The 13098-nt window shown below is 40.4% G+C and overlaps 1 protein-coding gene across 2 annotated transcripts in view; it reads left to right on the top strand.

Moving 5' to 3' along the window:
* Positions 1-13098, top strand: part of GLB1 (galactosidase beta 1) — a 48436-nt gene that overhangs the window by 17313 nt on the left and 18025 nt on the right. For both annotated transcript variants that reach the window (XM_065055137.1, XM_065055138.1), the window contains exons 3-11: positions 2498-2648; positions 2949-3009; positions 3828-3922; positions 5222-5402; positions 6713-6771; positions 7670-7791; positions 7884-7924; positions 8392-8504; positions 11496-11570. In XM_065055137.1, coding sequence (XP_064911209.1) covers positions 2498-2648; positions 2949-3009; positions 3828-3922; positions 5222-5402; positions 6713-6771; positions 7670-7791; positions 7884-7924; positions 8392-8504; positions 11496-11570 — 898 coding nt within the window. The remainder of the gene's footprint in view (positions 1-2497; positions 2649-2948; positions 3010-3827; positions 3923-5221; positions 5403-6712; positions 6772-7669; positions 7792-7883; positions 7925-8391; positions 8505-11495; positions 11571-13098) is intronic.

Below are 13098 nucleotides of genomic sequence, written 5' to 3'. Positions count from 1 at the left end.
ATTTTGTGTTTTTTGCTTTTTCCTAGGCAAGAGAGGATTAAGACGTGATACTCTGAATTGCTTGTTGATGTCAGACCATGTTGCTCATTAGTTAAGAGCATTTAGAACCCTGATAGTGTTCACAGATTTGCAGCTGTTCCCCATTTACAAAGCACGTTGTGCGTTACATCACCTGGATGTCAGTAAAAGCTTTGGATATAGTTAGACCTACAAAAGAGACTTGAGATACTCCTCAAAATACCAGATTGCTTTCCCAGTGAATTGTGGGTTTTCTTTTGCGCTTAATTTTTATTCTATGTGAATCTTATACCAACTAGCCTCTATTTTTTTTTTTCCATGTTTGCATGTAGGCATGTCATACAGCAAAGTACCAAAAGTGTTGCTAAGTCAAGAGACATCACCTTTTTTCCTTTTCTCTAATCCTTTAGGCAAGCTTTTCTGTGAACAAATGAGGTTATGTTTACCTCTCTTTGACAAATCCATAGTAATATATATATATAATATATATATATATATTAAAAAAAAAAACACTTAAAACAATTCAGTGGTTCTAAGCAATAGCTTTGAAAAGAGTTATGGCTTAGAGCAAACTAAAATTAATCTGCAGTGATAATCTGGATAATGGTATATGCAACAGTGAAAGCAAGCACAATTCGATACTCTGGTATTGGCTTTTTTGAGGTAGATTAGTCATTTGTTTGTTTTAAATAGTTTTCTACTTTATCTACTTTGATCTTAAATATCAGCAATCAGCTTGCACATCTGCTTGAAATTTAGATGAAGTGCACAAAACTAAATTAATGTTCAATGTATTTTCACGTGGTTCATATATTCATTAGATGCACATTTACTTTGTTTTACAAATGAGTTAATCATGTGCTTTGGAAACAATTAGAGCAGATTGACAAAGAAATAAAATATACTACACAGGGGGGAAAAACTGCATTTGGATTCCTTAGTGTGTTGCTTTGACTCCATGCCGGGATATAAATTTTAATCTTTATCTTTTCAAACAGAGGCTTAAGATTTTGGCATTTGCGAGGCTATAATATAAACTAATGTTGCTGAAAGATTGTGTTTCTGCTTGATGTTGATGTGCATATATGTCTGATTGTGGCCACTTTGGTAGTGTGCTCATGTGAGGGTTCATGTTTTTCTTGCTTTCTGAAAGCAGTGTTTTCTGAACTTTCCCTCTTGGTTAGTTCTTACAAAATTAGTGCTGGAACATAGAAACACACACTGACAGTAAAAAAAAAAAAAAAAAAAAAAATAAAAAAAAAGTGTTGCTTGAGAGGATCTTTGCTTCACTAACCATGGTTTTTGTTTGACAGTTTTTTTCTCAAATTTGTCCTCACTGGAACAGTGGCAACAGTTCTCTTAGAGAAATTACAAAGCTATGTACAAAGAAGTAAACACTTGGAGAATGAGTTTTCCCATTCTCTTGAATCCTTACTCAGTCTGTACTCATCCTAATTTTAATGTCTGTCTTTTCTATGAATGCCACTTAGTACTGTCCCAAGCCAAAACTCTCATGGTTGTCAAGCATGGGTCATAAGACACAGCATTACACATAAAGTTGGTAGGTAACATGTTTGCTTGTTGCCTTACAACCAAGCGTGTGTTTTTTATCTTGCATGAGGTGTTCTGTGGTGAGGTTGTGGTTTCTCAGTTCTGTAAGTAGCAGAGAAATGTTCTCATGAATGGTCATCTGTTTGGGTGTTTTATTGCTTGGTTGAAACCAGATTTTACTTTGTCCAGGTTCCTGGGCACCTTATCATCCTCTAACTTGACCGTTCTTCCCATGCTGACTTTCCAGAACCTGCATTGGTCTGGTCAATGAAAGTATTCAGGACCTAGATGCAACATCATTTGAGGCTTAGACAGAAGAAAGGCCCTGGAGTTATTCTTGTATTTTGCTGATCCGAAGACCAGTTCAGTATTACACATCTCTGAGGCATGTGGTGCAAACAGTTGTTATTCAGATTTCTGGTTTAGTCTCAGTTTCCTGTTGGAGAGGGTCCAGAGGAGGCTGCAAAAATGATCAGAGGGCTGGAACAGCTCTGCCGTGAGGACGGGCTAAGAGTTGGGGTTGTTCAGCCTGGAGAAGAGAAGGCTCTGGGGGAGACCATATTGTGGCCTTTCAGTACTTAAAAGGGGCCTGTAAGAAAGATGGGGACAGACTTTCTAGAAGGGCTTGTTACAACAGGACAAGGGGTGATTGTTCTAAACTAAAGGAGGGGAGATTCAGGTTAGACATGAGGAAGACATTTTTTACAATGATGGTGGTGAAACACTGGCCCAGGTTGCCCAGAGAGGTGGTAGATGCCCCATCCCTGGAAACATTCCAGGCCACGCTGGATGGGGCTCTGAGCAACCTGATCTAGTTGAAGATGTCCCTGCTCGTGGCAGGGGGATTGGAATAGATGACTTTTGAAGGTCCCTTCCAATCTGAACTACTCTATGATTCCTAACGGAGGGTGATTTTCTCTCTTCGTAGGTATGTGCCATGGAACTACCATGAAACCCAGATGGGCGTGTATGATTTTTCTGGTGATAAAGATCTGGAACATTTCCTGCAGCTTGCTAGTGACACCGGTTTGCTGGTTATCCTGAGAGCTGGACCTTACATCTGTGCAGAATGGGACATGGTACAGCCTTTTGTAACAGTTATCTCATTTCTAGGGTAAATCTAATGCAAGTATTTCTGTTTTAAAGTAGTTGAACATACTTCTTGTGTCCTTGGACAAGACTCTTGCTTTAGTGTGTTAAAATCCATGCATCTTAAGTGACTTCTTACAATGCAAGCTTAATTTGTATTTCTTTTTTTATTTGGGATTATTATTTCTAGAAAATCAAGCTTCAGGTCTCAGTATATGTTTTGTAAATGCCTAAATTCTTCTTACATTTAATAAAAATGGTCACTGAAGTGGCATTCTTTCTTTTCTCAGGGAGGTCTTCCTGCATGGCTACTGGAGAAGAAATCTATTGTTCTCAGGTCTTCTGATTCAGGTAGAGGCACCAAAGAGGACTAGCAAAAATACACTTTAGCAGCAAGGTGACTTGCTGTTTGAGACCATTACAAGATATTTCACATTTCAGCATAAGTTATCTTAGGAGCAAAACCTTCAGTACTTTAAATTAGAAGTGTGCATTTGAGAAGTATGCAGAATGAACAAAGGAGGGCAGAAAATTTCCAAGGTATTGACAAATTTAGTGAAAATTGGTGCCAAGAGATAAATTATTGTCACCATTGAGGAGAAAACGGGTAGCTCGCAGCTTTGAGTTTTTTCAGCGGCGAACTGGCCACTCATTGTGGGGGGTCTTTCCTGGCTGGTCAGTGTGCATGTAATTCCAGAATTTGTTACAGCATTCCTGTGTGCTACCTGGTCATGGTCCAGACATGCAAGGATGGGATGACACAGGAGATTAATGTGCTTACTGGAGTGCGTGTTAGGGGACAAAGATATATATCGTATCTGATTTCAGGTCTGCTTATTGTGGGATAAGTTATCTATTTAAAAAAAATAGTACACATAGCAACATTCAAATTTGTTTTCCTGTAGAAATGCGATAGGATGACATGTGTGAGACATTGAAGTCTCTGTGGTGATTTTCAAAGTTCGTCAGTGTTTAAATGTTTTATTTTTTAGTAAACTGTACTGGAAGCTGGCATTTATGAACAAGTATGGGAGCACATCACTTTATTAAATGCTCTTCTGTTGTAATTTACATATTAAGGACACTAGGTGAAGACTACCCATATGTAATTTAAAACAAAAACTAGAAAAAAGCGGAAAAGTGAAACATTTATACTTTGTGTATCACAGATTACCTGGCAGCAGTGGAGAAATGGATGGGTGTCCTTTTGCCAAAGATGAGGCCTCATCTCTATCAAAATGGAGGTCCAGTCATCATGGTGCAGGTAACTTCCTGAAAATCAAATGAACTCAAGCAGCAGGGATGCTTATGTTGCTCTTGCAGACACTTCATGGGTGTTGCGTGGTAATGTCACATGTTCCTTAACAGTTTCAGGTAGCTGAAATATTCTGATGAAATCCCTTATCCTAAAGAACTGACTGCACTGTTTCCAGAATCAGAAAACACTTGTTTGCTCTGTCAAAGTTGTTTCCCAAAACTATAAGAAGCAATAGAGGAAACCTGTGGGGCTTTTTAGATCTGAGTTTCATGCCAGTCTCACATAAAGCCACAATATATTACAATGACCTGAAACCCTCTGACAGGAAAAAGGCAAATAAGGATACCTGCAGATAGAAGCAAAGGCAACATGAAGTGAGCCTAAAGCTTGTGACGAAAACAGCCTCAAAAATTAGGCTTTTTAGTTCTTAGCATCTAACTTAAGCTGTAAATGTTTCAGGACACGATGTTGTGTATTCATAGTGAGTAGCTGCTCTCTAGCTTCTTCTCCCTTAAACTCCTTCTAGATGTGCAGTGGTGGCTGTTTTGTATTCTTAGTATTTGACCATAACAAAAGCTTTGTTTCAATACTTTTCTTTTTAAACTCAATGGTTGGGGACCCTTCTTATAATATACCCCAAATCATTGCTCTTTACTCAATATGTCTATTGAGTAAAAGCACTGGGCAAAATTATTCCTTGTCAGAAATAAGATGCTTATAACAGGAGTGTCAGAAGTAACCTTCAGATGTGCATGGCATTGGATCTGAAGCTTGAAAGTACATCCCTTGAGAAGAGGGCAAGATATGTACCTCTCAGTAGCAGTAGGGTTGTCCTTTTCACCTCAGTCCTTTGAGTCCATTGCAGGGCTTTGCTGGTCATGTGTGTCTCTTAAAGGTGTCTCTGTTCTGGAGGTCCAATTTTGATGCAGTTTTGATCATGTCATAACCTGTTCTATAGTTTTATTATTCTGCTTGGGAGGTGGGTTGTAGCTCTCAATCTTTTAATAGAAACTGTGTTTTGATCACTGTTGCTAGGTAGCTAGGGTAGCGATTTTATGTGGAGAGTGATTTTTTTGTAGGAAAACTGCATCTCTCCACAGAATGATTGGTACACCCTGAGATACAGGTGAGAGGAATGAGTGCCTGGGAGTGTTATCTTGTCTTATTCCTCAGGTCTGGAGTTAAAATAACATTTTCAGCACTGCTGTCAAAGGAAGAGGACAGTTTGATTCGTGCTTTTCATTCTTGGTGTCAGATGCAGACTGAAGCTGGCCACTACTTTACTGACTTGCTTTTACTGCGCAGGTAGAGAATGAGTATGGAAGCTACTTCGCTTGCGACTATGACTATCTGCGTTTCCTTCTGAAGCTCTTCCGCCAGCATCTTGGGGATGAGGTGGTGCTGTTCACAACTGATGGTGCAAGCCAGTTTCACTTGAGATGTGGAGCTCTTCAGGGTCTTTATGCAACAGTGGACTTTGCCCCAGGTTGGAAACTGCGGTTTGTTATGAAAAATTCTGTTGTGTGTTTGTGGCAGGACAAATTCTCCTGACTGCTTGACAAACCTGACAGCTTTGTTTAAATGAGGTCATAGAATCATGATATCATAGAATATCTCAAGTTTGAAGGGACCCATAAGGATCATCAAGGCTAACTCCCTAGCATTTATGTATATTTGATGTACTATTAAACGTACAAGTACCACCCACAAGTATCCAGCTAGAGAGTCATAATCACTTCTTTGCATCATGAAATCAAGAATAAACAATTTACACTGCTCATAGTGCATATCCACTAAAAATGAGCAGTAATAGTTGGCATTGATTTGATTTTTAATTATTTTTTAAATTTCTTTTTGATGCATGTGGTGGGTTTTTGTGTTTTTTGTTGTTAGATTTTTTGTTGGTTTTGGTTTGGTTGGTTTGTTTTTAACATCCTCTGTCTATCCCAGAATCCAGCCCTCGTAGTTAATTTATTTTTAAGACACTGGTTACTGGAAAAATATTACTGCTGAGAAATGTGCACACTGCCACAATTCACTGTGATATAGGCATGAAGAATGGATAAGAAACCACAGTGTGTTCAGAAGATGCCCTTTAGATAGAAGAGGAGAGTTAATGATGTAAATGTTTGTATACTGCACAGACTTGGAAAAATCAGTTTAAGGCACAAAAAACACTCCAAGATAGATCTTTCCATGTTTGTTTGTTTTTTTTTTTTTAATGTAGCCTTTTTCATACATGATTCCTTCTACAGCCAAAAATATGTGCCTAGCAAGAATCTGCCTACTTATAAGTAGATTGAAATTGTGAACTCCTTCACATGTATCATTTATGAGATGGTGAGCTACTCTTGGAAGCAGTTATTTCCAGTCCCTCTGGCTTGAGCCACTGGGAGTGATCAGAAGTGAAACTCCTGTCCAGAGGCTGTCTGGCTTCTGTTTTTCCCCATAGCCTTGGTACCACAACCCCAGGCCTTGACTTTCCCAGTAGCAATTCTGACACATCTCAGACTTTGTGATGCCAGGATGTAGCTCCTGAGAAAAGCTGGATTTTTCAGAACATGTATCTAAAAAGCAAAACATACATTTGTGCATACGTGTATGTATATATTTAAAATAAGTTCTGCGACTTAAGCACTAGAATCAAAGGTATTGATTCTCATGTTTTCTGAAGTAACTTTCTTGTCTGGGTTTTTGCTAGATGTTGGAAAGGAGATAAGACACCTATTTCAGCAAAATGAAGGACTGGAAAAGTCATGGATGTAGCAACTCAATTTTATTTCTGTCTGCTTATAGGTGGCAATGTCACAGCAGCATTTTTAGCTCAAAGAGGCAGTGAACCTAGAGGCCCTTTGGTATGTCTTTTCACTTAAATTTCTTGTATCGTTCCTAATCTTGTAGTAGTTAACACGAGAGGAGTTAGCAAGTGTATTGGATGGTTTTAGGGATGTGTTTACAAAGACATAATTTCCAAGTCAGTCAGAAAAACTGAATAGATGAGCTTGTGTGTGTTTGTCAAATCCACTTTAACTGCTGTTCTGCAAATACTCTTTTGGTCTCAAAAGGTATTGATTTAGTTTCAGTATTTTTCCTTGTTAAGACAAATGTTTACAAAGCAGCGGAAACAGTATGATTAGATGAGTTAGTGAGGTACATGTGTGGGTGGAAGTTAAAAGCAACATTAAAAGGGCAGGTTAGAAGTTGCTTCCTGTTTTCAGCTGCCCTAGAGGTTTTACACAAGCTATAATGGGATGCAAGATCACTGGAAGCCATTTTGACAGGAGGAGAAAGCCCACTGAGGGTGCAGGATTATCTCTGTGCTGTGAAATTGTTTAGCATGTCATTTGAATACTTGAAAGATTTATTTTCATTGCATCTAGTCTATATATGCTGTTCTTCAGAGATTTTATTGCTTCCATCATTTATTTGAATGCTAAGCATCTGAAACACGTTCATATTGACAGGTTCCAAAGAAATCCATGTACTTAAGTACTTGGGTACTTAAGCGATGATCTTCAGAGGGTACCTATAAAAGTATTGAAACAGTCCTTCGATTTCTTTGACCGCTAATTTGCTGAAAAGGACTGACTTAGTGTATTCTTTACTGTATTTATAGTGGTTTAAAAATGGCTCAAATGAGTCAAGGTGGTATTTTCCTTCCCACTTGACAGTTAGTAACCTTAAATCACATTATAGTCTGCTCTTGTGCCTGCTTCATGTTTTCCCTTCCTCTTTTGCCCTTCCTCCTTTCAGGTTAATTCTGAGTTTTATACGGGATGGCTGGATCACTGGGGGCACCGTCATTCTGTTGTGCCCACAGAAACTATAGCTAAAACACTTAATGAAATCCTGGCATGTGGTGCTAACGTTAACCTGTAAGTGTGTTCAGTAGAGGTTAATTTGGGGGGGATTAATTTTCCTAATTCAGCAAATCTGATTTAAGTGGATGGTTTTTTTTCCTTTTTAGGTACATGTTTATAGGTGGGACTAACTTTGCCTATTGGAATGGTAAGAAATTATTTAAGTAGTACTAATGATGTACGGGAGCTGTTTATAAACTGTCTAGTAATGTATTCTGTGAGAGAATAAGCTATGCCTGCTTTCACATGGCAAAAGGTGACTGCACTAGCTGTTCTCTGTCTATTGCTGGCATGTTGTACTAAATCCACATGGTATTTATCCTTGCAAAGGTTACTTCTGCTTCACTCATTCCTGTGAAACAGTGGAAACATGGATAAATTTGTTTCCCTTCAGAATATTTCTGAAGACTGTATAACAGAGCGGTGTGAGCTCAGGAGAACAGTGTCCTCCATCAGAAATAGTTTCTGTATGCCAATCCCAAAGCCTACATCAAATCTCAAACTGTAGCAGAGTCTGGCTATGACTGGAGAGAATTCTGAAAGTTGATACCTCTGGGAAAAAACCCGACTCTTTCACTGTTTCTGTTGCTTTTTTCCCCACTCCCCCTCTTTTAGGTGCTAATATGCCCTATGCGCCACAGCCCACTAGTTATGACTATGATGCTCCACTGAGTGAAGCGGGGGATCTGACAGAAAAATATTTTGCCTTGAGGGAAGTCATTGGTATGGTGAGTGTCCCTAGGACATGTTTAGAATGGTTTTTTGAAGCATACCTGATGTACTGCAAACTCTCTTGCTTTTGTGTTGGTATAAGTTACTTCTGAATTTAGCGTTTTCTGCAGGCGAGGGAAGTGAAGTAGAACAAGGCAATTAGGCCAACCTAACCGCTGCAGCTCTCTGGCTATCCTTTCTGTCCTGATGGCTCCCTCCTTCCTTTCAGAGCTGGGGATACAGGTGCAGGTCTGACACTGACATGATTCAGCTCTCCCTTTTTGCTGCATTTGTTTTCTTTTGACTCAAGGTCAGTGAGCTGGTCTGGCTGGCTCAGTCAGATGAGAACCAGTGCAGGCACAAGGGGAACAGAGAGAGGCAAAAAAGCTTTTGCTGGGAGTAGAAATGGAGGAGGAGGGAACAAAGCTTTACCCTTATGGTATTGATCAGCTGTTCAGTCAACTTGAGCTCATCACTCAATGTTAGCCTGATATGCACTGCAGCTTAGTGCTTTGGCTGTTTCTGCCCTAAACTTCATGTTGTGGTTTTGGGCCTCTGTGAGAAGGAATGTGCTTATCCAAATGAACACATCTTGTTTTTGTGATGCCACAAACAGTAGCTAGTGGGTGGGACCAGATTTGCCTTTGCTGTAAAAATGCACAGGAACTCTACAAACCGGAGATCAAAGTGATACGTGGAAACTGCATCTGGGATTTTGAATAGCCTTGCATTGGAGACCGTTCCGACAAGGCTTAGAAACAGATTCCATGGGAATCCCAAGGCTCAGGCTTGTACTCGCTGTCCTGTTGCATGCCAGCAACATTCCTATTCACTAGAAGACTTTTTTTTCATGAGAGTAGATGTACCAAAACTATACTACACTTTCTCTAGGGTCAAGCATGCCTTTTCCTCCATACATGTGGAAGGCCTGCTGTGGATAATTTTCTTCAATTTCTCCATTATTCCTAAGCATTCCATGGATGGGATAATTTTGATAGCCATTCAAGGAAAGCCTCTTGTCTTGATATAGCTTTTCTCACCAGATAAATTCCCAAACGTCCTGTTTTTGAGTTGTTTTCTTCAAGGCAAGATCCCTATCTGAAATGTAAGTAGTGTTCTGCTGCACTGAAACAGCTTTGATAAGATCTGAAGTGTTCAGTATAACCTAAGGTGTGTTGGGTCATGGCACAGCTTCTTTTTGGTGTGGTTTATTTATCTCTTGCCTTCCATATCCATAGGATCTCAGTGAAGTTTTCCTGTTTCTTCTATGAGTTCTGAACCCATAACAGTCTACCTGCTCAGCTGCAGTTTGAGGTGGACCTGACAAAAAAGAAATTAAGTTGCCTGTAACAAATGACTGCATTCAACATGTTTGCTGTGCTACAAAGCCAACACATGATAATCTTCCTTTACTGTTTCCATCAATAAAGAAGAAAGGTTTCAGTCTACAGCTTTTTTTTCAATTGCTGACAGCATTTTCTAATTTTTACTGTTTGGGTTGAACTTTCCTGCTTTCGACTTTTTATTTTGGGTGAACGTTGTTTTTCTTTTTTTTTAAGCCTGAATTTCTTGATGACTTTCAAATACAGAGAGGAAGAAATGAACTTGTTACTGGAAATATAAATTAGGCTTTCATCAGTCCATAGTTGAGATTTCACTGGAGAGCTTTGGGAGTTATACTGCTGTGGTCTGTTTAAAAACAACCAACCAACCACAAAACAATAGACCAACTAAAGAAACAAACCAAAATCCCCCCTTTATCTTGGTTCAGAGGCAACCTTTTAAGCATGCATTTTGTGCTGGATGTACCATGTGTAAGCCCATCAAATCATGCCTTGTGCAAAAACTTTCAAGCTGAAGTCAAAGTAAAAACCCTTTAAGAAAAAATGCCCTTTCAGCCCCTCACCAATTTTGTTTAAAAAAAAAAATAAACCCAAACCTAGGAGCTGCCTAAGTAAGCACTCAGAAGTCACCGAATGTGCAGATTAAGACAGCCTTCACAAGGGTGGTCGTTTGTGCTTATGTATTAGTTAACAGGTTGGCTTAGGTTGCTTGATCATATGGGTATCTCATCTGCAGAGTTTTTTTTTTTCCCCTATAACATGCAGACAGGGCCATGTTCAGTAAATGAAAGACCACATGGGAGGAGTGGACATCACAGGAGACAAGTAATGGTAGGAAAGGGAGAAGGGGATGATGACAAGGAGGAAATAAGGTTGTAGGCTCAGAAAGGAGGTGGCGAGGGTATGGGGCAGAAAGCCACTCTCTAGGCTTGCCATTTGTCAAAGGTGTCCAAGAAGGTGGTGGAAATCCTTCACCCCTTCTCTCTGCTGATCTCAGGTGCTCCTTCCTAGACAGAGAGGACAGGAAACAGCCTGGCGGTCAGTGTGTTTCCTTTTCTTTTTTTTCCTGTGATTGATTGGGCAGTTGTCTAGACCAGGACCAGAGGGAAGCTAACAATGGGACCCGAGGGGTTCATGGAGCTGTGGAGGAGGATGTGTTTGCAAGACCTGCTGCTCAAAGAAACCAGCCCAGTCAGGAATGGATTAGCCAGTGGTGGGGGAGCATAAGGAAAGGAAAGGCATGAGAGCCTAGTAGTTCCCATAGGGAAGTGCTGCTTAGGCGGGGTCAGGTGGAAACATTGCTCTGCAGACTTGGAAAGGTTAACTTGAACTCCCATGGACTGGGGAGATGACTGCAGGGTTGTAGAAGACAGTAACATGAGCTCTAGCCACAGGAGGGCTCCAAGGGTGCTGTGATTCTTTGGCAGCACCTTTGTTTGCTGTACTTTTTACTGTTACCTTGAGTTGAGTAGTTATTAGAAAACATTTTCCATTTGTGCTCACGTCAGACTAGATGCAGCAGTAACCCTTTATCATAGTGAGATTGTCTACTTTTAGCTGAAGTTCTACTTTTATAAGTTGTGAAGTGCAAAGTGAAGTTTCACTTAAAGCATGTTTTTATTTAAGTTTTGTGTGTGGTTTTTTTTTTCCTCCTTCCCTTTCTAGTATAAGCAGTTACCAGAAGGTCTTATCCCTCCGACAACACCCAAATTTGCATACGGGAGTGTTCACTTGCAGAAGGTAATTTCACATCAGTAATACACCGTGTATCTTATTGTAATGCTGTATGTTTGCTTTTAGTAGAAAATGTTTGAGGGTGTCATGGCAGTCTCTGGATATCATACAATATAAAGAGGAAACCTTGAAAGCATCCTTTCAGGAAGGATGGAGCAGAGCTTGAGGTTTATCTGTTAAGTATTTCTAGGTGTTTACATTTTGAAACACGGAACACTTATTGATAAGACTTTCAAATTTATTGACAAGTTTCTTACAAGGTTTGTGAACATCTGTGGCTGATGAGAGAAATTAAATTAATTTCCTGCCAAGGGAAAATCATGCAGAACCTGTGCCATATCCTTTCTGACAACAGTGGTGTAACTGGTCAGCGCATGAGTAGATGGGGTTTGTCCATAGCACCATCATTTTAGGACCAGTGACAATTTTCTATGAAATATGGCTGAGAACTAGTTTCCTGCAGTGAGGGTAGAGGATGGTTTAAGGGGGGCAGAAGAGACAACAGGTATGGATTTGTCTATATTGATTCTGCTGGGCACAGACAAGTTGTTCTGAGGTGGAGGTTTACTGCAGTTGATGTGCTGGATACTATAATTCATAGTGCTTCGACTCCGTGCTTTTAATTTGGCAGCCACCTTTCCAGTCGGCAGCGTATCTGATCTGTTACACGCGGCAGCTGAAATGTTGCAGAATTTGGTAGTGATAAGGCTTTGCAGATGTTTTCAAGTCATCCCACTCAAGTGGTGGGCAGAAATACTTTTTATATAGAAGTGATTCACCAGTGAAATTGAAACAGATCTGTATCATTTTCAGGAACCTTTGAGTATCTTCAGACCTTTTTAAGGCAGGGGTGGCCATGTGAGGTTTCATTGAACTATCTTACGTTTGGTAGTGACTGACAATATACTGTTATCAGTACACCCACTGCTTCTACCGCTGTCGTAGGCTGCCGACATTTGGGAGCCTATCAGTCTGATTTTTGACTCTCCCATCTTCTCGTGGTTCCCAGCTCGCAGACAGGGCTGTCCAGTTTCAGTAGAACAATGAACTTTCATGCCTTCAAGAAATGAATGCTGCAGGGTTCCTGGCCCACACACCTGTCTTACAAAGGAGGAGTCAGATGACTAAACTTGCTCAAATGTCGCAGCTTTGACACAGTCATCGTACTGGGAGCCCTGTTCCTGCAACTTCTCACCTTCTAGACTTCCTGCTTTTTTGAGAGGAGGTGTCTGAGTCTCCACCCAGCGGTTTCAGGAATCTACATGGCATGTCTGAAGGGCCAGGTGTGAGGTTCCTGTCATTACCCGTACATACACTGCCATCTGAACTGAAGGCCTCTAGAATTGTTTTATGGCAAGAAGGCTGCTTTTTGCAGCTGAACTTCAGCAGCAGTTTTTTCTTCTGCTTGGTTACTCTGCAACACAGGATGAATCTCAAATCACAGAGGGTTCGTACCCTCCCAGCCAAAGCTGCCCTCCCAACTCCTTCATGTGCTCTAGCCCCTGCTGGGACCAAGCCTGGTGCACCTCATTGT

This window comes from Columba livia, chromosome 2 (genome assembly GCF_036013475.1).
Source record: "Columba livia isolate bColLiv1 breed racing homer chromosome 2, bColLiv1.pat.W.v2, whole genome shotgun sequence".
Classification (NCBI taxonomy): Eukaryota; Metazoa; Chordata; class Aves; order Columbiformes; family Columbidae; genus Columba; species Columba livia.
This window is presented reverse-complemented; position numbering and strand designations above follow the sequence as displayed.